Source organism: Bos indicus, chromosome 11 (assembly GCF_029378745.1).
Source record: "Bos indicus isolate NIAB-ARS_2022 breed Sahiwal x Tharparkar chromosome 11, NIAB-ARS_B.indTharparkar_mat_pri_1.0, whole genome shotgun sequence".
NCBI lineage: Eukaryota > Metazoa > Chordata > Mammalia > Artiodactyla > Bovidae > Bos > Bos indicus.
Window position 1 is genome coordinate 66,666,145 of NC_091770.1, and position 26,945 is coordinate 66,693,089.

Below are 26,945 nucleotides of genomic sequence, written 5' to 3' on the forward strand. Positions count from 1 at the left end.
AGGGAGACCTGGCATGCTGCAGTCCATGGTGTCGCAAAGAGTCGGACACGACTGAGCGACTGAACTGATTGTTTTGTAACTTACTCATTATTTAGAGGTGTGGCATAAAAGGGACAGTTGTAGCTGAATGCCTGAATGATGTTAATTTCAGAGACTCTTTAAAGCACTTTTGTGGGTACTATAGAAATACACAGCTTGCAGTGAAATCACACTGTTGAAGAAACATGTGTCCACTAGAGGTCATTAAACCTTTATATCATTGCTTTCTGCAAAAACATGGCTTGAAAATGAAAGAAACCCAAGTTGGACTATTACATGAACTATAATTATATATCATGGTTTTATATTTGACAGTTTGTTACTCTGTTGGTTAGAAGATCAATTTGTATAATTGAAGTTAACAATAAGATATTACTCCCCAAGTTATATATAGAAACTTCTTACTCCTCGCCTCAGAATAATTTGCAGTTCTTGAAACTATTTCTGAATGATTACATGTAGGTATAGAGTAATAATACATGACTTTTTCTCACGTATTTATTTTTGTTAATTATGGAATTGGAATACTTACTGTGTGAAGAGTGACCTACACAAGCAACTAAAATTCTCTGGACTTTGAATTTCCAATATGTAAAATGTGAATAACATTTATGACAGCATTATGGTGTAGCTCAACATTTAAGTGAAAGTTCTATGCAAATCATAAAATCTGTGTGAATGGTGAAGTGGCTTATCAGATGACTGCTGTTTTGGGCCCACTAAGACGCATTATGGGAAGAATATAAGAGCCTCCAAATTTCTATCCTCTCTTTTCTGATTGGCTAACAGTTTATATTTAATTTTCAGAAATAGCCTTTGTAGCTAATAATGGGTGTATTTTAAATAGGCTTCCCAGGTGGCTCAGTGGTAAAAAACCCTCCTGCCAATGCAGCAGCTGTAGGAGATGCCAGTTTGATCCCTGGGTCCAGAAGATCCCCTGGAGGAGGAAATGGCAACCCACTCCAGTATTCTTGCTGGGATAATCCTATGGGCAGAGGAACCTGGTAGGCTATACAGTTCATGGGATTGCAAAGAGTCAGACAGAACTGAGTGAACAAACACACACCTGTAAGATACTTTATTTTAGAAAATGTCCTAAACGTTAACTGTAGCTTTGTGGAAAAGTCACATATATGGAATTTATTTCACTGTGATGCTGGATGTTACTATTTTTGTATAGTCACAGCCATAAGTCAAGTTGGCCTTAGGAAGCATCACTATGAACAAAGCTAGTGGAGATGATGGAATTCCAGCAGAACTAGTTCAAATCCTAAAAGATGATGCTGTGAAAGTGTTGCACTCAATATGCCAGCAAATTTGGAAAACTCCGCAGTGGCCACAGGACTGGAAAAGGTCAGTTTTCATTCCAATCCCAAAGAAAGGCAATGCCAAAGAATGCTCAAACGACCGCACAATCGCACTCATCTCGCACGCTAGTAAAGTAATGCTCAAAATTCTCCAAGCCAGGCTTCGACAATATGTGAACCATGAACTTCCAGATATTCAAGCTGGATTTAGAAAAGGCAGAGGAACCAAAAATCAAATTGCCAACATCTGTTGGATCATCGAAAAAGCAAAAGAGTTCCAGAAAAATGTCTACTGCTGCTTTATTGACTGTGTCAAAGCCTTTGACTGTGTGGATCACAATAAACTGTGGAAAATTCTGAAAGAGATGGGAATACCAAACCACCTGACCTGCCTCATGAGAAATCTGTATGCAGGTCAGGAAGCAACAGTTAGAACTGGACATGGAACAACAGACTGGTTTCAGATTAGGAAAGGAATACCCCAAGACTGTATATTGTCACCCTGCTTATTTAACCTACATGCAGAGTACATCATGACAAATGCTGGGCTGAATGAAGCACAAGCTGGAATCAAGATTGCCAGGAGAAATATCAATAACCTCAGATATGCAGATGACACCACCGTTATGGCAAAAAGTGAAGAAGAACTAAAGAGCCTCTAGAAAGTGAAAGAGGAGAGTGAAAAAGTTGGCTTAAAACTCAACATTCAGGAAATCTGAATGGCATCTGGTCCCATCACTTCATGGCAAATAGATGGGGAAACAATGGAAACAGTGACTTTATTTTTGGGGGCTCCAAAATCACTGCAGATGGTGACCACAGCCACTTGCTCCTTGGAAGAAAAGTTATGACCAACCTAGATACCATATTAAAAAGCAGAGCCATTACTTTGCCAACAAAGGTCCATCTAGATAAGGCTATGGTTTTTCCAGTAGTCATGTATGGATGTGAGTATTGGACTATAAAGCTGAGTGCTGAAGAATTGATGCTTTTGAACTGTTGTGTTAGAGGACTCTTGAGAGTCCCTTGGACTGCAAGGAGATCTAACCAGTCCATTCTAAAGGAAATTAGTCCTGAATATTCATTGCAAGGACTGATGCTGAAGCTGAAACTCCAGTACTTTGGCCATGTGATGCGAAGAACTGACTCATTTGAAGACCCTGATGCTGGGAAAGATTGAAGGCAGGAGGAGAAGGAGATGACAAGATGAGATGGTTGGATGGCATCACCAACTTAATGGCCAAGACCTTGAATATTCTCGGGGAGTTGGTGATGGACAGGGAAGCCTGACATGCTGCCGTCCATGAGGTCTCAAAGAATTGGATGCAACTGAACTGAACAGCCATAAGTGTGGAATTGCTCTTTGGTTAAAAAAATGAGTAGTGATTCCTGGAAATTTCATATTTTTGCAAGTTTTTGCAGAACTAATGGGATTGAACTGAACTGAGTGGATTTAATTGAATTTAGGCCTTGCTGCAGTCTGTTTTTACTGATAATTTTGGTCCTGATGTGGATAAGGTTAGAGATGAAGTGATAAATACTAAGGTAATGAAGAGATAGGCCAAATAATTATGCTATTAAGTAAAGTTGATGATTGAAACATTTTCATTACATAAAACTACAAATCATGAAGATAATCTTCTTAACTGTTGAGTTAATAGCCATGTAGGGAAGGCTTGCTTGGCAATTTCAACACTTAAAGTGCAAGCAAGTTTTAAACTTTGGTGTGCAGAAGTACACACCAAATGTAAAAGTGCACACCTTTTACATTTACCAGACTGCTGCTTGTTAAGACCTTTTTTCATTGTAACACATGGTATATTTTCTGTATTTGAAATGTTTCCTGATACATATTATATAGAGTTTTTTTCTCATCTTATGAATTTTATTGATAATCCCTGCTAAAGATATGTCTTGAAATGATCGTGAAAGGTTTTGGGATCTATTAAGTTCCAAGCTTGAGTCTCTGCTTCACTATTTATTTTTCTGTGACTCTGGGGAGGTCCTTAATCTCTGAGTTGTTTTCGATACGTATTCAGCAAGGACAGTCGTTTCAATGTACAGTCATCAAATGAGTAATAGATTTCATATCTAGTCTACTAATTTCAGAAACATTGCTGTGGGGTTTTTTGTTGTTGTTGTTGTTGTTGTTTTAAGGAAGGTGGCTGTGTTTGAAATGTTAATTTTTTTTCCCCCTGTAGATAACAGATAAGAGAGTGTCCAGAAGACATGCCATTCTTGAAGTGGTGGGTGGTAAGCTTCGAATCAAACCGGTAAATATGTCATTAATGATTTATTTTAACTTTTTCCTCTCTCACCTTTTTCCAGCTCCTGATTGGAGCGACTTATTCTTAAAGTTATGAAAATAGGGAATTAATGTTAGAGTGTGTTTCCCTTATTGCCAGAAGATAACTGGGAGACAAAGATCTAAACTATTTAAGCTCCTTTTTTTCCCATGGGGCAGTGCTACATTTAAGTAGTTAGAATTTTAATGAAAGGTGACTACCAGTTCATGTATGCATTACGATTTTGTTCATAAGTGGATATTACAAAGAAGATTCTATAAGAAAGCACCTACGGTGTAATGGTTAGTTTTTGGGGGATGGGGCAGCAACCAAAGTCACTTAAGTGTTTTAGGCTTGTTTTAATGGATTTCTAGACCTAGAATATTTTCCAAATTGGCTTAAAAAAGATGTTTAGTTGGAGTTGTCCATACTTGGATGAAAAGTATTCAGATATATTCTGAACTTCTATGACTATTTAAAAGAGTATTGATAATGTAAAATACATAAAGGTGATTTTATTAATGGAAAATTTCTTCTTTGAGTTAAACATGATCCGTTATAAAGTGGGTCAAATATCTGTATGGGAGTTTAATCAATGCTTAATCAAAGAAGACACCTTTTAGAAAACATTCTTCACCTTACTTGGTCTTTAGTTAGATTGTGCTTATATAAGTAAACAGTTGTTTTTTGAGCACCAAATTGTGGTAGATACAAAATTAGACCTTGTACCTCAAACCATACATAAAAATCAATTCCAGCTAGATTAAATGTGAAAGTCAAAATTATAAAACTATTAGAAAATATAAGAAAAAACCTTTATGACCTTAGAGTAGGGAAATATTTTTAAATAAGATATAAAAAGCAGAAACTGTAAAAGAAAGATTGGAAGAAAAAGCCAATTACATGAAAATTAAGAACTTTTGCTGATCAAAATATAATGAAAATGAAAAATGCCACAGGGAGAAGATATTTAAAACACATAAAATTGACAAAGGAGTGATATCCAAAATTTACAGCAAATGCTTTGAATCAATAAGAAAAAGATAATCCAGTAGAAAAATGGGCTGATGACTTGAGTTTCACCTTACAGAAATGAAAATCTGATGGTTAGTAACATGAAAAGCAGGCATACAGTCTTCTTATTAGCTGGGGAAATAAATGAAACCACAATGAGATACCATTGTACACAAAAGAGATTGGCCAAAATGCAAAGACTGACAACTTCAAGTGTTGGTGAGGAGGTAGAACAAGTGCAGTAGTGATGAACTGTGGGTGGGAGCTCAAATGGTGCAGCCACTTTGAAAAATAGCTTGGTGTTATTTCTAAAAGTTAAAGGCTTGTATTCCCTCCAAGCCAGATGTCACACGTACACAGGATATATACAAGAGCCCGAAGAGCAAAATTGTATGATAGCAAAACACCAGAAATTTCCACCAACAGTAAAATCAATAAATATATTGTGATATATTCATTTAATGAAATACAGTACAACAGTGAAGATATTGTGAAAGCTGAGAAAATATAGATTAAATTCTGGAACAAAGTATTGAATGATGAAAGCATGCATTGGAAGAATATATATATAGTATGGCTCCTGCAAAATTAACAATATATTCTGTGGTCAGACATAGGTGGTGAATAGGAACCAGAATGTACAATAGTCAGGGTAGCTATGTCTGAGGGAACTGAGAAGAGAGTGAATAGGGAAAGACAGGGAGCGTCAAAGGAATGGTAATATTCTTCTTAAACTGGGTGGTGGGTCTATACATACTATCTCACATTAGTTACCTCTCTGAAAAATTATTACGGAATATTTATAACATGAACAAAGTTATGAATACTACAGCAGTTATTTCTGTAATGCCAGACTACCAAACATTGGAAGACACAAGAAAAGTTTTTTAAGGAAATCTGCAGTTTTAGTACTAGAATTTGATTCCTCTTTTAGAAAAATATTTAATTGGGTTTGTGCTTTATTCCCACAATTATTAAATTCACATTATATTAGTTGAAGGAAAACTGACTCTTGGATTTAGTGATATATGTCTAGTTTCTTTGCTTTATGTAATGCTTGATTTCTTATTTATATTAATATAGTGTCAATAAAATAACTATCCCCTGGAAATAGATTGATTTATTTAATCGGCCTCTTACTATTGCTGTACCTTCAAGGGGTGATGTAGAGAAATTTAGAGGAATTCTAATGCAGACTTTGGTAATGAAATTTAAGATCAGTAGTAATGAGTGCGAGATGGACAGATAACTTCTAGTCTTTATCATAATGCTAAATATCACTTATTCTCTGTTCCTAGTCAATTACAAATTATTTGATCTACTAAAGCAGATTATATATGCATATAATAAAATGTTGAGAGAAGTTTTAGTTTAAAATCTTTGTAACACTGCGTAAGTAAATATAGCAAATATTTTTTTATGATCCCTTCCATAAGTTATATATTTCACAGTTATCTTTATGTAATTAAATATTGTAATGTTATGTTTAAGTAATTAAATATTTTTTTGCTTTCCTTCAAATTAAATAAAACAGTAGCTTTGCCAGTGATACATGAATGCAATTAGGGCAAGAGCTAATTTAGACTTTTAGATTAGATGAATCTGTCTCTTTTTTCCTCTTCTAATATTTCCCTTTAGAAAAGGCTGTAACACTTAGTAGTTCTAGGAAATAGTGCATGAGGAGATAATATTAACTCATGAGGAGATGATGTTAGCTTTTTTGTGTGTCATTTAATCTACAGTCTGGTATCAGCAGGGAGAAAATGCATTATGAAGGCAAAATGACAATGTTCTCTATAAATGACTGTATCACCAGTGGTTAGTTATATCCTCCGGGTGAATTCATAGCTATCGGTGCTTTTATTTCATTTTAATAAAAACTTACTTCTTGGTTCTTGGATGACTGAAGGAGTAATTCTATAACTTTAAATTGCAAAAGATATTTATTTTTTGCCATTTCATATTGGTTCTCAAAATATATAGCTTTAAGTGATTGTATTTTTTCTATTGCACAGTGAAATTTCTGAGTTGTGATTGTTTTCGTCCCATGAAATTATGAGTGTACTTGTAAAATAGCTGTAAGATACTACAGTAGCTTTTCCACGACTCATTTAGTTTAAAAAACAAACAACTTTCTAAATTAAAAAAACAATCACACAATATTGAAGAGCTCTTTTTTTTGTGACACATTAATCTTTCTTTAATATTTAATGATAACTCCAAGAGCAAGCTATAGGAAATTGATTTGTATTTTAGTTCTGTTCTTTCAGGGATAATGCATCCTTTGTATCACTTTGAAGAACACAGCATATTCATTTAAGTTCATACTTATAGTCACATGGATCTGTGAAAAGGCACATACCTCATGTATACCTCTCATACAGGTAGCTTGCATCTGTTATTTACTGTGGGTTTGGGTTTGCCAGTATTTTCCTTGCCCTTTTCTGCTAGCCTCATTGAAGGAATCAGAGCCTTCAATCTTTTTTTGGTCTCAGAGTTTGAATATTAAAAAGAATCTTTAAGGTTTGGGGAAGAATTGGAAAGATTTTTAGTTATTGATTATATTTTTAAAATATAAGTCTAATTCAGTCTTTTTTGTTATTAAACACTTTTTAAACAGGCCACACATGCACATAACATACATGCTTTTTTTAAAAAGTCAGTTTAGTGTATATTTAAGATAGTTGTCAATTTCTGCCATATTTATAAATATATTGATATTAAAGTATTTATAGTGTTCTATTAATTTTTAAAAGTTTCATTTTATGAGTACTTATGTCATTGTTTTCATTCCAAATATTCCATATATATTCTCCATTTTTATTAATATCACTAGATTTTTGTCTACTTTATTACTTATAAAAAACTATCTTTTGGATTTCTTGTATACATGGCTTTTTAGTTGGAGTGTACATAGTTTGACATAGTTTTTTTATTTTAGCTGACTGAATGAGTAATATTTATTTAGATGTAAATTATAGGATCAAACATCAGACCTCTTGCGATGTCACTCTTGTGCTTAGTGGGGATCTCCTGGCGTGGATACTTTTAGGGAAAGAAGAAGGTGATGATGGACCACACAGCTTGGCCCACTTTCTTTGTGGGTGGATTTGCTAAATGCTTAGCATTTCACCACCTGTGTATTAAGTGCTTTCAGCTGAGGAAAAATACTCAAGTTGACTTTTGTTTGACTTTGGGTTTTTTACGTCTTTTTAAAGAAATATAATCACTTTCCTTTCTTAAATATTTAACCTTTTCTTCTCTTAGAATTTTATGCTTTTGTATTTAACATCTTACTTTTGTAAACTTAGGGCTGTATCATTATTTAATATTGTTTATAGATTCATCTGAATCTTTCAAATGCTCATGAATAAGAACATCATCTTATCTTAACCTATGAGAAGGAAACCTCAGAGTTCAGGCAGAAACTCTGTATATTCTTGTTTTGACTGTTGCCCTTTACCGCTACCCAGCATTCCTCACTGGTGACCATGACATATCAAGAAAGGGGAGGCTTCACTTAAAAGGCTGAGGAATAACAGGGAACATTTCTAAGCCCAGCAACGTGCAAAAGCACTCAAAAGCTCTAACCGTATACCAGAGTGCCACATTGAGAGAGAAATTAGGGGTGGCTGATAACATAATGAAAGGTTAAGTTTAAATTATAACTTAGAAAATATCAAACATTCACAGCTCTTTTTAGGAATATAATATTGCATAAATGACACTGCATCTCTGTTCTTATGCCATCTTGTTTGTAAAATTTTATATTATTATAGTTTGTAAAATGACTCTGACCCAGTGAAATAAAGTGTAAGTTGCTCAGTTGTGTCCAATTCTTTGCAACCCCATGGAATTCTCCAGGCCAGAATACTGGAGTGGGTAGCTGTTCCTTTCTCCAGGGATATCTTCCCAACCCAGGGATCAAATCCAGGTCTCCCTCATTGCAGGTGGATTCTTTACAAGCTGAGTCACAAGAGAAGCCCAGTGAAATAATTACCTACCAAATCTAAGGGCTTTCCCTAGTAGCACAAAGGAGAAGGGAATGGCAATCCACTCCAGTACACTTGCCTGGAAAATCCCATGGACGGAGGAGCCTGGTAGGCTACAGTCCATGAGGTCGCTAAGAGCCGGACATGACTGTGCGACTTCACATTCACTTTTCACTTTCATGCATTGGAGAAGGAAATGGCAACCCACTCTAGTATTCTTGTCTGGAGAGTCCCAGGGATGGAGGAGCCTGGTGGACTGCCATCTGTAGGGTTGCACAGAGTCAAATTCGACTGAAGTCACTTAGCAGCAGCAGCAGCTAGTAGCTCAGACAGTAAAGCATCTCCCTGCAATGCAGGAGACCTGGGTTCAATCCCTGGGTCAGGAAGATGCCTTGGAGAAGGAAATGGCAACCCACTCCAGTATTCTTGGCCTGGAGAATTCCATGGACAGAGGAGCCTGGTGGGCTACAGTCATGGGGTTGCAAAGAGTCAGACACGACTGAGCGACTGACACACATACACCAAATTTATATATCCTCTATTTTTAATTTCTAATTCTATCCTTTCCTCCAAATTTTATTTTACTGCTTTTTTATCTTTTTCAACACAGACAGGAAATAGAAATGTTTTCCCTTGCAGATACACCTGGGAAGGACTTAAGGCTAGATCCTCATGAAATTCAGTTGCTGGAACTAGATAAATTATATTCCTTGCAGCTTTCAGAGTTTTTTTTTTTTTTTTTTTTAGAATTGAGCTTATATGTAGCAGTGCTTATTTTCCTGGTAGCTTTTACTTTAATACTCCCAATTCTGTAGTAGGTCTGCTCCCCACCCTACCTACCCCTCTACTCCCCTACCCCTTACCCCCCACACTAACCACAGGCCTGGATTAAATGTACTGTTTGGATGGTTTAGCTTGTAAAATGTAATCATTTTCTTTCTCAATTTAGCTAAATACTTTCTGATTCCTCTACCCAAATTCTATGATTCTGTGGTTAATTTAAAAGTATATTGTGGTATTTGATCAGATGAAGTCATATGAAGTTACAGCTAATGTTCAGTTCAGTTCAGTCACTCAGTCGTGTCCGACTCTTTGCGACCCCATGAACTGCAGCATGCCAGGCCTCCCTGTCCATCACCAACTCCTGGAGTTCACTCAGACTCACGTCCATCGAGTCGGTGATGCCATCCAGCCATCTCATCCTTGTCGTCCCCTTCTCTTCCTGCCCCCAATCCCTCCCAGCATCAGAGTCTTTTCCAATGAGTCAACTCTTCACATGAGGTGGCCAAAGTATTGGAGTTTCAGCTTTAGCATCATTCCTTCCAAAGAAATCCCAGGACTGATCTCCTTTAGAATGGCCTGGTTGGATCTCCTTGCAGTGCAAGGGACTCTCAAGAGTCTTCTCCAACACCACAGTTCAAAAGCATCAGTTTTTTAGCACTCAGCTTTCTTCACAGTCCAACTTTCACATCCATACACGACCACTGGAAAAACCATAGCCTTGACTAGATGGACTTTTGTTGGCAAAGTAATGTCTCTGCTTTTGAATATGCTATCTAGGTTGGTCATAACTTTCCTTCCAAGGAGTAAGCATCTTCTAATTTCATGGCTGCAATCACCATATGCAGTGATTCTGGAGCCCAAAAAAATAAAGTCTGACACTGTTTCCACTGTTTCCCCATCTATTTCCCATGAAGTGATGGGACCAAATGCCATGATCTTCGTTTTCTGAATGTTGAGCTTTAAGCCAACTTTTTCACTCTCCTCTCTCACTTTCATCAAGAGGCTTTTTAGTTCCTCTTCACTTTCTGCCATAATGGTGGTGTCATCTGCATATCTGAGATTATTGATATTTCTCCCGGCAATCTTGATTCCAGCTTGTGCTTCTTCCAGCCCAGCATTTCTCATAATGTACTCTGCATAGAAGTTAAATAAGCAGGGTGACAATATACAGCCTTGATGTACTCCTTTTCCTATTTGGAACCAGTCTGTTGTTCCATGTCCAGTTCTAACTGTTGCTTCCTGACCTGCATATAGGTTTCTCAAGAGGCAGGTCAAGTGGTCTGGTATTCCTATCTCTTTCAGAATTTTCCACAGTTTATTGTGATCCACACAGTCAAAGGCTTTGGCATAGTCAATAAAGCAGCAGTAGATGTTTTTCTGGAACTCTCTTGCGTTTTTGATGATCCAATGGATGTTGGCAATTTGATTTCTGGTTCCTTTGCCTTTTCTGAAACCAGCTTGAACATCAGGAAGTTCACGGTTCACATATTGCTGAAGCCTGGCTTGGAGAATTTTGAGCATTACTTTACTAGCGTGTGAGATGAGTGCAATTGTGTGGTAGTTTGAGCATTCTTTGGCATTGCTTTTCTTTGGGATTGGAATAAAAACTGACCTTTTCCAGTCCTGTGGCCACTGCGGAGTTTTCCAAATTTGCTGGCATATTGAGTGCGGCACTTTCACAGCATCATCTTTCAGGATTTGAAATAGCTCAACTGGAATTCCATCACCTCCACTAGCTTTGTTCATAGTGATTCTTTCTAAGGCCCACTTGACTTCACATACCAAGATGTCTGGCTCTAAGTGAGTGATCACACCATCGTGATTATCTGGGTCATTAAGATCTTTTTTGTACAGTTCTTCTGTGTATTCTTGCCACCTCTTCTTAATATCTTCCTGCTTCTGTTGGGTCCCTACCATTTGTGTCCTTTATTGAGCCCATCTTTGCATGAAATGTTCCCTTGGTATCTCTAATTTTCTTGAAGAGATCTCTGGTCTCTCCCATTCTGTTGTTTTCCTCTATTTCTTTGCACTGATCGCCGAGGAAAGCTTTCTTATCTCTCCTTGCTATTCTTTGGAACTCTGCATTCAGATGCTTATATCTTTCCTTTTCTCCTTTGTTTTTCACTTCTCTTTTCTTCACAGTTATTTGTAAGGCCTCCCCAGACAGCCATTTTGCTTTTTTGCATTTCTTTTCCATGGGGATGATCTTGATCTCTGTCTCTGTCACGAACCGCCGTCCATAGTTCATCAGGCACTCTATCAGATCTAGTCCCTTAAATCTATTTCTCACTTCCACTGCATAATCATAAGGAATTTGATTTAGGTCATACCTGAATGGTCTAGTGGTTTTCCCTACTTTCTTCGATTTCAGTCTGAATTTGTCAATAAGGAGTTCATGATCTGAGCCACAGTCAGCTCCCGGTCTTGTGTTTGCTGACTATATAGAGCTTCTTGTAATTTTCGTGGGATTTTGAAAGCTAGTAAGCTCATGTGCTGAGCTGTTGGCTACTAGGAGCTTTTTAGAGGATGAAAGTGGATTCTGTTTAAAATTTAGTTTACCTAATTGTATAGATTATAATTTCTTAAGATCATACAATATGGTATCTTGTAGAAAATGGAATTAACACATTTTAGGGTGAATCTATTTAAGTGACTCAACAGGTAGCATTTTTAGTAAGTATTTTGGATTTCCAGCCTCACTTCTTATAGTAAACTATTTGGAACCATTCCTAAGATTATTCATGTAATGACTGACAGTTGAAATACCATTGATTCTTCCTGCTACTAGAGACTCCTGTAGTCATTTTAATCATAGACTGTAAGAACTGTGGTAGATAATTATCTTCGCCCAGGGACCTTAGAGTCTAGTGATGATTTGTCAGATGATTGTAGGTAATCTTTGACTGATAGAAACTGGTTCCAATAGTTCAAGCAGAAAGGTGGTTGGGACAAGACATTACTGAGGCTGTAGTAAACAATAGAGCATTTTTGAGTAGGTCTTAATGATTGGACCAAAGATTGTATGTATAAGGTGAAGATTTTGGTGAATGTGGGAGTTGGGGTTGGAAACCATTGTAGGTTTATGAAGAACCTTCATTTCTATGCTTTTTTATATTGGAGAAGCATCAGAGGCCTTATGTAGAAAAATGTAAAAAGTAACCTGGGAAGCAGTAGGTGATAGAAGACTGGGAGACTTGATGTGATGTTAGCACAAGTAAGAAATGCACGCAGTGGGTCAGAGTTTGAACTAGGGCCATGACTGCTAATGGTAAGAGAAATGGACCTGGTATACTTTAGAGGAAAAGGATCTGGGGTTTGACATTTGAATGGAATGAAAAAAGGTTATAGATGTTCAATAAAAGTTTGTGGATATTTTGCTGTGGCTTAATATAGAAACTAAATCAAAATATCTTATATTTACCCTTTAAATACCCTATTCTTTTTCCGTAGAAATAGACATTTTTAAAAAATAACAAATGAAAAATATAATGCAAAGTAATATACCAAAGTTAATAACAGTATTTGCTTCATGTTTATAATAATATTCTAAACTTACTTATATTTTACTTAGTTTGTATTCCATAAATGATTAAGATTTTTTAAAAAAGAAAGTAACTGTATTTAACAAAAATTTTAAACTGAATTTCCCAATGGAAAGAAGATTTTTGAAGGGTAAAAAGAAAAAAAATACTAATGCATTTTTAAAATTTCAAAATACATTTAAAAAGAAGCCTATTACAAGCTTCCTTAATTTTTCTGTAATTAATTTTTTTTACAGTAGTAACAGAAGGTTTTACCTTTTGAATTTATACTCAGTTCAAGTCTGTTCAAACTCAAGGTGAATAAGACATATCTTAACACCTACAGATAATTTAAATGGTTGGGGTCAGAAAAGGTTTTGATGTATTAATGAAAATATACTTCTGTCTCAAGATACATTAATGAATTATAAATAGAAAAATTGAGAGCGTTCAGCATATGTCAGTCTCAAGGTGATATTTATGTTGCCATGCTGGAGAGATGATTGATGTCTCCAGAAAAAAATGTCATTTAAATTGATAAAGTAGACAGATGGGTGGTAGGGGGGAGTTGCTTTATATAAAATTCTTTAAAAAATAAACCTGAAAATCTGCATTAATGTGGATTTCTTTGTTATATGCTAAAGCTTATTTATTTAAAAGACCCAATGGTATGGATGACAAGAAGGCTATCTGAAAGTGGCTACTTTCAGTTTGATTCTAGTTAGAACTTTTAAGGTGCCTTTCAATAGGTCTTAGTCATGAAGGCAGCTCATGTTGTCTTTGCTAACACGAGGTAATTAGTGGAAACATAATTCAAAATAATGGCTATTGTAATAGTTTTGACAGTGATATATATTTACTTCTTGCAATTTGAATATGAATGATGATCTTCAGAGGGGAGTTTCATTGAAACAAAATAAGATTCTTCTGTGAGGATTTTTTTTTTTTTATAAAAAGGTATGTTGTTTGCTTGAGAAATTTGGTCAGAATTTTCCTTCCCATAGATTCTCATTTTTTAATTATAGTAATTATTAGGGGAAAATGAACAGAATTGAATTTTCAAGGGATTAGTGAATTTTGGATAAAAATTGGGGGACTCAGTTTCCATACTGATTCCGTACTGATAATTATTTATCATGTTTCTCTTTCCAGTGTCTAGTCATCTCTCAAGCACAGCCTCTTTTAACCAGTTAATTAATAACTTTGCTTTTTTCTTTGATTCCTAGAGAAATCAGAAGTATAATACAACTGTTTTTTTGTATGGTTAGATTATAATTATATGGTGTCTTGAAGTGCCAAATTTATTAGACTTTTAAGTGTAGATTTATACTTAAAATTGTTTTGACACTAACATTTTGAATCAGTTCATATTTAGTTGTATTTTTATCTTGATTTTGAGTTATAACATCACTGTATTCTGTTTTTTAAATTTGTTAGCTACACAGAAATCCATGTTATTATCAGTCTTCTGAGAAGAGCCAGCTCTTACCATTGAAGACAAATATATGGTGCTGGTTGAATCCTGGAGATCACTTTTCTTTATTAGTTGACAAATACATTTTCTGTGTCTTGTCTACACATTCTGAAATGGAAATGGAGTGTACTTTAAGGTAAGATTGCCTGATGAAGTGTGATTAAAGTGATGATATTTGTAATCTAATTCCTCAGTCATGCACAAAAGCTTCAGTTGAAACCACTCTAGAATTTAAATATAGTGGTGATGTAGGGGTGTGTGTGTGTGAGTGTGCTTCTAGAAAACATATGGTTTTGGAAACTTATGCCTCAGTAGTGGTTGCTTCTATATGTTGCATCTTTTACAAACATTGTATTTAGAATGCTTTTTCCATCAAATAATAATCAGGATAATTAATATGAAACTGACTATATTTTCTTAATCTTTTCTTTTTTTAACTTTTAAAATTTTCTTAAGGTATTAACCTCTGGTTTAGATTATATTTGTGTAATTCCTCTTTCTTATAAGAATAATAGAAAATATAAAGTAGGGAAACTGGTGAAATGAGGTATTACAATAAATAGCTGATGTAAAGTTATAATTAATGCAGTGAGTTTTATTGAGGCAGTCATTAGCAGATTATTTGCCTTTGTTTAGCTTTTAAATTATAGAATACTTAAACTGGACCTATAGAAATAGATGGACAGAATTATATAGAGTATGTTCTTTGATTGCACTGGTATTAAATTAAAAATCAATAAAAATACAATATCTAGGAAGATGTTTAAGTGTTTTGAAATTAAGTAGCATGTACTAAGTAGCCCATGGGTTCAAAAGAAATCTCAAGGGAAATTAGAAAACATTTTGAACAAAATAATACTGAAAGCATAACAGAAACATTTATGACAGTAGGCATTTGAGGAAAATTTATATTAAATGCTTTTATTAGGAGAGAAGAAAGCTATAAAGTGAATGCTATATGCTTCTACTTTTAGAAGATAGACAATCAGGAGTAAATTAATCCCAAAAAAGAAATAATAAGAAAAATAAGACTAGAAATCAGTGAAATAGAACATAGACAAATAACAAAGAAAATCAACAAAGCCTAAAGTTAGTTCCTTGAAAAGACTAATAAAATTGATAAGACCTTAGTAAGGCTTACTAAGGGAAAAAAAAGCTGAAAACAAATTGAAAACAAATTGTCAAAACCAGAAATGGAACAGGGGCTATCACTACTGATCCTGCAGACCTTGAAAGAAGATGAAGAAATTATTATTTAAAATTCTATGGGAGTAAAATTGATGGCCTAAATGAATACATAACATTTCTAGAGAAACACAATTTACAAAAACTGACACAGGAAGAAATAGAAAATCTGATGAATCCTATATTCATCAAAGAAATTGAGTTCCTAATTTAAGAATTTCCCACAAGGAACTTCACCAGTGAATTCTTTTAACTTACAAAGAATAAGTGATACCGCTATTATACTTTTTCCTCCAAAATAGAAGAGAGTACACTTCACCACTCATTTTATGAAGCTTTTATAATCTTAATAGCAAAATCAGATAAGAACATTACAAAAGAAGTAAATATAGACCCAAAGTTATTATAAGTTATATACTTATAAGTTATTTACAAGTCAAAACCAGCAATGTGTAAAAAGGATTTTAATATTCTATGACCAAGTGAAATTTTAAGAACTGCAAGGTGAGTTTATCATATAAAAATCAATCAATGAAATTTACTATAACAGATTAAAGAACTGTCATTTCAGTAGATGGATAAAAGCAGCTGTGACCAAAATTTAATACATGTTCATGATTAATTTTTAAAAACCTTAGAGAAAACTAGGAAAAGAAGGAAATTTCCATCCTATAAAAATATACTTAATAGTGAGGTATTGGAAAGTTCTCTGCCTACTGTTGGGGGCAAAACAGAAATATCTATTTACTGAAGGTCCTAGCCAATCCAGTAAATCAAGAGAAAGAAACAAAGGGCATCCTATTGAAAAGAAAGAAGCAGAACTGTCTTTATTTGCAGATGATGTTATTGTCATCACTCTAAATTCTTTCTGATAGGTTCCCTATTTCCTCTCTATGTGTTACGTTTTGTAGATTTTTACCTTGCGCCTTCATCTGTAACATATATATATATATATTTTTTTTTTTTTGCCTTTTATTTCTTTTTGTTTTTGATGGACGGTATTGTGTTCCTGTCTTCCTAGTTCTTTGGCTTGAGGTTTCCAGCAGTAGAGTTTGCAGGCAGTTGGGTGTGGAGATGTGGACCTCTGGGATACCTCACTCCAGTTAATCTCTCTATACTTTTATAATACATGTTGAAATATTTTAAAATTTGAATAAGAATAAAAAACCTGTGTGCTTTGTGTAAGTTATGAGGACCCTGATTTCATTATAAATTTTTTCTTCCAACCAGCTATGAATTTAAGAAAGAGGTTTGAAGAACAAAATAACAGTGCAAAAGCTTGTCGTTTCTTCAAGTTCTCATTTTACTCATGTCAGCATGCTTTTCATGTAGTATTTAGAGTCTGTATAATAAAGCCCATTCATAATTGACTTAGAGCGTAGGGGTATATACACATTAGCTCTAGTGTGTTCATTTTTCACTCTGTATATGTTTCTATGAAATTATTGTACCAAAAGCTGTACTTTTTTCAGAAGTCAAAGTAAGAGAATGTAAAAAAAAGTTTTATATTTTAGTTAATTAAATTATGATGTATTTCATATAGAAGGACCAGCATTAATTTTGCATTCCTGTTGCCTTCCCAGCAGTGGGTGCTTAGCAGCCATTTTGTTGCTGTTATTGTTCAGTTGCTCAGGTGTGTCCGATTCTTTGTGACCCCATGGACTGCAGCATTCCAGGCCTCTCTGTCCTTCCCTGTCTCCCAGAGTTTGCTTAAACTCACGTCCATTGAGTTGATGATGACATCCAACCATCTCATCTTTTATTGCCACCTTCTCCTCCTTGGTGTCTTGAATAGATGAATGAAATACTCTATAATACTTTCCTCATCTGAATCTCATTGCTGATAAGCAAGTACAACATTAGCTCTCCGGAGTGATTGTTTTCTTTAAAACACTGTTGAAGAAAGGAAAGTAAATCATTTATACCAAATTATTTTTTCTTTCAAATTTTTAAAGTGCTTAATAGTTTCCATTTAAATAGGTACTTTTAATAACTATTTAATTTTGGACAAAATAATGAAATGTTGATGAAAATGCCATTGTAGTATGAAAACATGCATGTTTATAATTTATTTATAATTATTTTAAACTTATAGGTCTAGCTCATTCACCTTAATATATTTTGTATTAAACACAAAATATATAACTTATATTTAAATATAACAGACTATATTTTTAAAAATAACTTAATTGCCAAAATAGTCTTTATTTTTATTTATGTATTTATTTTCGGCTGCACTGGGTCTTTGTTGCTGTGTGGGCTTTCTCTCGTTCCGGTGAGTGCAGGCTGCTATTTGTTGTAGTGCATGGTCTTCATGCTGCGGTGGCTTCTCTTGTTGCGGACCACGGGCTCTAGATGAATAGGCTCCAGTAGTTGCAGCACGCAAGTACTGGACTTCCAAGCAGTCTTTAAAAAGAAGAAAAGAGTTGGAAGATTCGCACTTCTCAATTTCAAAACCTGCTTCAAAGCTACAGTAATCGAGACAGTGTGATACTTGTGTAGGAAAGACATATGGATCAATGGAATAGAATTGACAGTCCAGAAATAAATCTTTACACTATGGCCAATTAATTTTCAATGAGAGTGCCTAAACAATTAAATGGAGAAAAGAATAACAAATGGTGCTGAGACAAATGCAAAATACTCCTACCTCACACCATATAAAAATAGATCAGAGACCTAACTAAAAGAGCTAAAACTATGAAATCCTTAGGAAAAAACACTTGGATCTGGCAGTGATTTCTTAGATATAACACCAAAAGCACAAGCAAGCAAGAAAGTAGATAAATTGGACTTCATCACAATTAAAAACTTCTGCACTTCTAAGGATGTCATCAAGAATGTAAAAAGATTACCCTCAGAATGAGAGAGAATATTTGCAAGTCATGTATCTGGTAAGGGACTTCTATCCAGAATATATAAAGAACTTTTACAATTCAGTAATAAGAGAACCCAATTTCCAAAATCCATACTGGACTTGAGTAGACATTTCTTCAAAGGAGGTACCCAACTGGCCAATAAGCACATGAAAAAAGATGCTCAACATGATATGTAAATGAAAGCCACAATGAGCTCCCATTTCACATTCATTAGGATAAGATAGTAAGTTAAGGATAAGATAAGTAAGACAGATAGTAAGAAGTGCTGGTGAGGTTGTGGAGAGATTGAAACTCATATATTTTGGTAGTGGGGTTGTAAGTCTACTGCCTCTGTGGAACTCATTCTGGCAGTTCCTCAGAATTTTAAATGTAGAGTTACTTGTGACCCAGTAATTCTACTCCTAGGAATATACACAAAAGAACTGAAAACAACTGTATACACAAAAAGCTGTATGATTCTGTCTATATGAAGTGTCAGAACTGAAAACAACTGTGTACACAAAAAGTTGTATGATTCTATCTATATGAAGTGTCAGAAAATGTACATGCCTAGAGATGGAAAGTAGATGGCAGTTGCCAGGGCTGGAGAAGAGAATAAATGACTGCTAATGCATATGGAATTTCTTTTTCAGACAATGAATACATTCCAAAATTAGATATTGGTGATGATTGTACAACTTTGTGAATATACTGAAAACTACTAAATTTTATACTTTAGAAGCATGAATTTCATGATTATGTAAATTATGTCTTGATAGCTATTGCCAAAGAAAAGGAGAATTCATTTATCTTTGTTTTGTATTTAAATTCCAAGTTTTTAATTTTTAACAAATTCTAGTTCACTGTATTATAAATCTGTGATAGTTGATTGCTCGAGGAAGTATTAATATTTGAGGCTAAAAATAGGAAGATGTTCGTATTACAGTGGCAATATTTATATTTAAATAAAAGTGTACTAAAATCATTTGTATTTTGACCTATTTGGAACTAAATGTTAAATAGAATTTTGGGGAGGGGGTTAGGGTTTTTTTTTTTGTCATATTTATTCTTGGTAAATACTAAAAAATTTCCCTATGGCCATAGGATGTATATTAGTGGATTTATGCCAGAACAGAAAAACTAGAAATGGAATGGATGATGTTGCTCAATTTCTAACAGTGTAAGTTGTGAAAAGCCATAACATTTCTCTAGAGTGTTTCTTAATATTTTTCAAATAAAATGTTAAGAAAATTTGAAGGAAAAAATTAGAATTTGGAAGCACACCTGTGTGTTGTAAGTAAAATGGATTTGAATATTTTGTGGGAGTGCAGTTTTATGGGTAGAACAATCATACGTTTTCAACTCCAAATCCCCTATACCTGGTGTAGTATCTAACATACCCTAGGTATTTTTAAAATATTTATTGAATGAACAAAAACTGTGGTGTTACACATAAACTTGGTCTAAGTTTTTATTTTGGCTGATTCCTGCCATGAATTCAAGTCTGCCTTTGAGGGAGGTTATTACTAGGAGATAACACAAAACAAGATAAGCCACTAATTATTCTCTTCTCAGCTAGACAAATTTTAAAAATCTTATATCTTTAATTTTTAAAATTTCCCTTTTACTGAGAAACATTTTACACGTAGTAAAATTTACCCCCTTTAAATGTACAGTTCGATGTAGTTTGACGAATTTATATAGTCACGTAAGAACCACCACAATGAGATATAGAACATTTTAATTTCCCCCCAAAATTCCCTCTTGCCTGTTTGTGGTCATTCCTCTCCCCCCATCCCAGCTTCTGGAGACTACCGATCTGATTTCTGTCCTTTCAGCTTTACGCCTTCAGAATGCCACATAATGGATTCATGTGATACATACTTCTGTGTCTGGCTTCTTTCACTTAGCAAACTGCCTTTGAAATTCCTAGGATGTTGTATAATCAGTACTTTTTTCCTTTTTATTTCTGAGTAGTATTTCCATCTGCATTTTCACATTGTCAAAAGTAAGTTTATTGATTCCTGTCTATGCATACATAAAGAATAATGATTTAGAACTTTGGATAATCTCACCACACTTTGCAGCAAGTAGGAGGCAGTTAGTTCTTCTGGTATGTTCCACATATGACCTTGGATGCTCCTTTGTTGGACTACAAGTTGGGAGATTTCACAAGTGGCTGTAATGGCCAGGACCCAGTCGCAGCTGTGTGTGAACTTGACCTCAGGGTTTTGTTTTTTCTTCAAGAGCCTAAGTAGTTTAGCTGATGTTCTTACAGTTTGCATTTTCTCTTTGGAAACTTAGAGGTGATCTTAACTTTTGTAGACAACCTGGACTTATTTGCCTATTTACTAAATAAGTAAGTAGCTCTTCATCCTTCATAGAGTTGGCTACTGCCCATTTTATAAATAGCTGTGGTTTCTAGGCCCATCCTTTGGGAAGATTAATGTGATGGTGATGCAGTGGGCAGAACATGAAGAACATATTCTAGTCTATGTATTTTATTTGGGTATACCATAATCTGCTTTTGTCTTCCTAAGTCTGATAAAAGTAGCATGACTCATTAGTTAGATATACTTGGGAGACTCACATAGTGTCATGGTAGGTAATAGAAGTGTCTTCAGTTTAAATGGTTAATAAATGAATTTCAATTGTATTTTATAGAAATAGTCAAATGCTTGATGAAGATGATATATTGAATGAAATACCAAAATCTTCCTCAGCTGATTTGCCTGATAAAACACCCAGTGCCCCACGGCGGGAAAGAAGTACAGAAACAGCAAAGCCCCAGGCCGCTGCAAATAACATGGTAAGAAATTTAAGATCTCACCCATTTATAACACGTTACTTAAGTTGTATTGAGGAGAGAAAAGACAACTGATATTAGACATATCTTGACAAAATTGCTAGCATTGATCTGCTTTTCCTGTTTTTAAGTAAAGCTCTAGAGAAGGTCACACTAGACCAACACTTCAGCTAATAGAAATGTTGAATTTCTTCCTTTGAGAAATTTAACTAATTCAGTCCACAGCTGCAGATGGGTTTTTTAATGGTAGCTTTCTTCAAAGTAAATCATTGTGAAGTTTCATTAAGGATGCAGGATTATTTTTAGCACTTAATACGTAGATGCCTTTTAGTCTTTCATAGGTGAAAGTAGAGACTTGAGTAAGCAACAGCCAAATCCTTCCGAGAGGAAAAGAATCCTCCCAGCATGGATGTTAACAGAAAATTCAAGTGATCAGAACCTTTCAGTCATCAGTGGAGGTAGGTTTTGTTTCAAGAAATATTTGACAGAATTTGAAAGTTTTTGAACAAGTGAAGATAAAATTATAGTTATATATGTGTGTAACTTAGCATAACATTTCTTTAGGAAGGAGTCTTCATGAAGTTTAATTTAAATCATAAATTATTATTTTGTGCCATTTATCAAACACCGTTCTACTACTTACTATTATTTTTTAATTTTTTAATCTTTTAGCAGCTTAAAATAATACCCGTTATTAACTCACAATTTTAAAGTCTGGGCAGATTTGACTTAATTGTCTGTTGAGATTTTCACGAGACAAATCCAAGTGTCAAGCTGGGCTCTGACCTGGGCATCATGGGATATCCACTTACAAGATCATTTCAGTTTTTATGGAGAATTTGCTTCCTTGTAGTTGGAGCCTTTGACTGTGTGGATCACAATAAACTGTGGAAAATTCTGAAAGAGGAATACCAGAGCACCTGACCTGCCTCTTGAGAAACCTATATGCAGGTCAGGAAGCAACAGTTAGAACTGGACATGGAACAACAGACTGGTTCCAAATAGGAAAAGAAGTATGTCAAGGCTGTATATTGTCACCCTGCTTATTTAACTTCTATGCAGAGTACATCATGAGAAATGCTGGGCTGGAAGAAGCACAAGCTGGAATCAAGATTGCCGGGAGAAAGATCAATAATCTCAGATATGCAGATGATACCACTCTTATGGCAGAAAGTGAAGAGGAACTAAAAAGCCTCTTGATGAAAGTGAAACTGGAGAGTGAAAAAGTTGGCTTAAAGCTCAACCTTCAGAAAACTAAGATCATGGCATCTGGTCCCATCACTTCATGGGAAATATATGGGGAAACAGTGGAAACAGTGTCAGACCTTATTTTTTTGGGCTCTAAAATCACTGCAGATGGTGACTGCAGCCATGAAATTAAAAGACGCTTACTCCTTGGAAGAAAAGTTATGACCAACCTAGATAGCATATTCAAAAGCAGAGACATTACTTTGCCAACAAAGGTCCGTCTAGTCAAGGCTATGGTTTTTCATGTATGGATGTGAAAGTTGAACTGTGAAGAAAGCTGAGCGCCGAAGAATTGATGCTTTTGAACTGTGATGTTGGAGAAGACTTTTGAGAGTGTCTTGGACTGCAAGGAGATCCAACCAGTCCATTCTGAAGGAGATCAGCCCTGGGATTTCTTTGGAAGGAATGATGCTAAAGCTGAAACTCCAGTGCTTTGGCCACCTCATGCGAAGAGTTGACTCATTGGAAAAGACTCTGATGCTGGGAGGCATTGGGGGCAGGAGGAAGAGGGGATGACAGAGGATGAGATGGTTGGATGGCATCACTGACTCAATGAACGTGAGTCTGGGTGAACTCCGGGAGTTGGTGATGGACAGGGAGGCCTGGTGTGCTGCGATTCATGGGGTCACAAAGAGTCGGACACGACCGAGCGACTGAACTGACTGACGGACTGACTGAGTCGGAGGATTTGTTTTCCTGCTGACTATTGGTCAGGGCTCACTCTCAGCTACTAGAGGGCATTTTTCAGTTCTGAACTTCATCTTCAAGGCTAGCATGGCACAACAGACCTTTCTCGTGCTTTGCATCTAATTTCTCCTTGGTGACCAACTGAGAAATCTCTGCTTATAGAATTTGTTGATTAGATCAGGCCCATGTACATTATCTTCCAGTTAATTAACTCAGGATAAACTGATATGTAAACTTAAAAATAGGTGCAACATTTATTTTGCCATATAACCAAACACAATCATGGGCATGATATTGCATTCACAGTCCTGGGGATTATGACAGGAAATCTTGGGGAGGGTTCATTTTACAATTCTGCAGACCACACTAATGTCTCTTTACTTGTCCACTCTCCTCATATTAATATATCATAATTTAAGCAATATGTTATTATTTAACTTTTGTCACTGTCCCAAATTATAGTGTCATTAAGTGTGATTAAAAACTGTGTAAATGTCTTAAAATAATGTCTACCATTATTTTATTATTATGGTATAAATTGTAGAAAGGAAATTACTTGATCAGAAACTACAAGTATTAAAGGATCATGACATGTTACTAAAATACTCCCTTTGTACTACAGTGAAAAAAAACCATTTTGAAAAATTGTTTCCTGTCAACTCTAGGTTTCACCCATAACAATATGTGCCATTTATATATGTAAGAAAAATAGTAAAAGTAAATGTAGAGGCAGTAGTACACCCATTAGTGAGGGAATTCACTGGAGCCCAAATGACAGGGATTGAATCCTAGTTCCTCTGCAAATTCTGCTAATTATTATTATTATTTTATTTTAAATTCTGCTGGTTTTTTGATTTATACTAATTTTAGTTCCAGATGTCATTAAATAGATTTTCAAACTAATCCATTAGGGTCATGCCTATGATAAAAGACAAGCACAGTAAAAACATTTCAAATTAAATTAAAAAATTACAAGCACACAATATTATGTGCTGAAAGAGTCAAAGATGATGAGACCAGTGTTCTAGCACAGTTTGTAGTCGTGGCAGATACCACAGTCATCTTCTGGATATTCCCATTGATTAAAGATTATTAAACTTTTTGCTACATTGTATTATTCAGTCAGCATTTCATGTGCAACTTCTCAGTCATCTGAGGTTTAATTTCTGTTGGTTGCCTGTTTTCCTTTATGTGGTCACATTTTCCTGTTGTGCTATTGGATGTTGGATGTTATAAATGATATAGTATAGAGACTTTGATTTTATATCCTTCTGAATAAATATTTTTATTCTAATAGGCAGTTAACTTGTCCTAATAGAAAATAGGAAATTTTCTTCCTGTTTTCTTTCCCCCCACCAAGATTATGAAAATCTTATGCTTTACTTTAAAAAAGGTATTTTCAAAATTTAATATGATTTTTCACCTACACAAATGCAGGGTATAAAATAATGTGTGATGAAGTCAGTGATGGAAGAGCCAGAGATTCATGTGAGTGAGGATTATTCCTAGCTCATTGCAAGCCTCGATCACAGCTTTGCAGCAGCAGAAGTGGAAGGGGCAGCATATAGGCCATGCCACTCCTTTTAGCTCTGTCTACATTGTCCCAGAAAGGAAAGAAGCATCAGAGCTGATGGAAGTTTCATTAAGTTTGTCAACCCATTCCTTCCTTTCCTTCTCAGTTAACAACTCAGGGATCTGTACATAATATTCCTTACTTAAAATGCTAATTTGGGTAGGATCAGAACGATCTTGTGGCAAGAATAGGTTATATATTATGTGTTGAGGGAGATGTGATTTAATCCAGAGCATTTTCACATTTAAATCTAAGATTTCCTGGTAAGGGTTTTATTTATTCCAGGACAGTGGTTTTGAATTCCCTACTCCCCACATCATTACATGTATATCTTTATCAGTAACATTTCTCATTAAGTGTGGGTCCTCTCCTTTTGCTGGAAGGGAGTGGGAATGGGGGATGGTAGTGGAGAGGGGGCAGATACTTCCTCTCATTAGAACATTTTCTGTAATATAGAAAGAATAACTACTTAACCAAAAATTGACCAGTGTGAATTTCTTCCTTGCAGGCAAGTTCTTTTCTTTCCTAGTTGTCTTGTTCTGTAATTGCTTCTGTAAGGCTGGGCTGGAAGAAGCACAAGCTGGAATCAAGATTGCCAGGAGAAAGATCAGTAACCTCGGATATGCAGATGACACCACCATTATGGCAGAAGTGAAGAGGAACTCAAAAGCCTCTTGATGAAAGTGAAAGTGGAGAGTGAAAAAGTTGGCTTAAAACTCAACATTCAGAAGACGAAGATCATTGCATCTGGTCCCATCACTTCATGGGAAATAGATGGGGAAATAGTGGAAACGGTGTCAGACTTTAATTTTTTGGGCTCCAAATCACTGCAGATGGTGATTGCAGCCATGAAATTAAAAGACACTTACTCCTTGAAAGAAAAGTTATGACCAACCTAGATAGCATATTCAAAAGCAGAGACATTACTTTGCCAACAAAGGTCCGTCTAGTCATGGCTATGGTTTTTCCAGTGGTCATGTATGGATGTGAAAGTTGGACTGTGAAGAAAGCTGAGAATTGATGCTTTTGAACTGTGGTGTTGGAGAAGACTCTTGAGAGTGTCTTGGACTGCAAGGAGATCCAACCAGGCCATTCTAAAGGAGATCAGCCCTGGGATTTCTTTGGACGGAATGATGGTAAAGCTGAAACTCCAGTACTTTGGCCACCTCATGTGAAGAGTTGACTCATTGGAAAAGACTCTGATGTTGGGAGGGATTGGGGGCAGGAGGAGAAGGGGACGACAGAGGATGAGATGGCTGGATGGCATCACTGACTCGATGGACGTGAGTCTGAGTGAACTCCGGGAGATGGTGATGGACAGGGAGGCCTGGCGTGCTGCGATTCATGGGGTTGCAAAGAGTCGACACGACTGAGCAACTGAACTGAACTGAACTATCATTATTACATTAATTATAATTGTCCAAAATATATTTGCTTCCAATTATGAATATATTCATTTATTTTCACTTGGTAAATGTACCATATAAAATATGAAGCACTTTTTTGGACATCTCACCTTGAAAACACAAATGAGAGTAATTTGACATTGCTTTAGACAGGAATATTAAATAGTGTGTGTGCGCTAAGTTGCTTCAGTCAGGTCCGACTCCTTGTGACCCTATGGACTATAGTCTGCCAGGCTCCTCTGTCTATGGGATTCTTCAGACAAGAATGCCATGCCCTCCTCCAGGGGATCTTCCCTACCCAGGGATGGAACCCCTATCTTTATGGCTCCTGCATTGGCAGGCACTAGCTCCACCTGGGAAGCCCCCATTATATAGTGCACAAAGCTAAAGCTTCAAAATAAAGTCTTTGCATTTACGCATTTCTTATAAATTCCTACTTTGGGGAAATATAAGAAAAAAGGTAGGTTACTTAACTTTTTTAAAGACAGATTTAGAAGGAAATAACAGTTTAGTACTTGAATGCAGCTAATTAAAGTTTGGAGTACTTTGACTTTTTCTGCTTTGTAGTTTTTATTGTTGTTGTTATGTTCGTTTAAGTAGTTTATCATCCAGGTCAATAGACCAATGCTAGTGATTTTTAAAAAATCAATTTCCAGGATGCATTTTAGGCTCATTTAGGTATAGGATACTTTAAATCTTTTTACAGCTTTAATACTATATTGTGTTCATTGATCTTTATGTAGACTACCTGAAACCATCTTGATATT

The 26,945-nt window shown here is 35.5% G+C and overlaps 1 protein-coding gene across 2 annotated transcripts in view; it reads left to right on the top strand.

Annotated features, from left to right (window-relative positions):
- Window positions 1-26,945, top strand: part of APLF (aprataxin and PNKP like factor) — a 94,935-nt gene that overhangs the window by 11,715 nt on the left and 56,275 nt on the right. Inside the window, exons 2-5 of one of the 2 annotated variants that reach the window (XM_070798896.1) lie at window positions 3,548-3,619; window positions 14,379-14,551; window positions 21,123-21,267; window positions 21,596-21,722. In XM_070798896.1, coding sequence (XP_070654997.1) covers window positions 3,548-3,619; window positions 14,379-14,551; window positions 21,123-21,267; window positions 21,596-21,722 — 517 coding nt within the window. The remainder of the gene's footprint in view (window positions 1-3,547; window positions 3,620-14,378; window positions 14,552-21,122; window positions 21,268-21,595; window positions 21,723-26,945) is intronic. The other variant, XM_070798897.1, reaches the window with a different exon arrangement.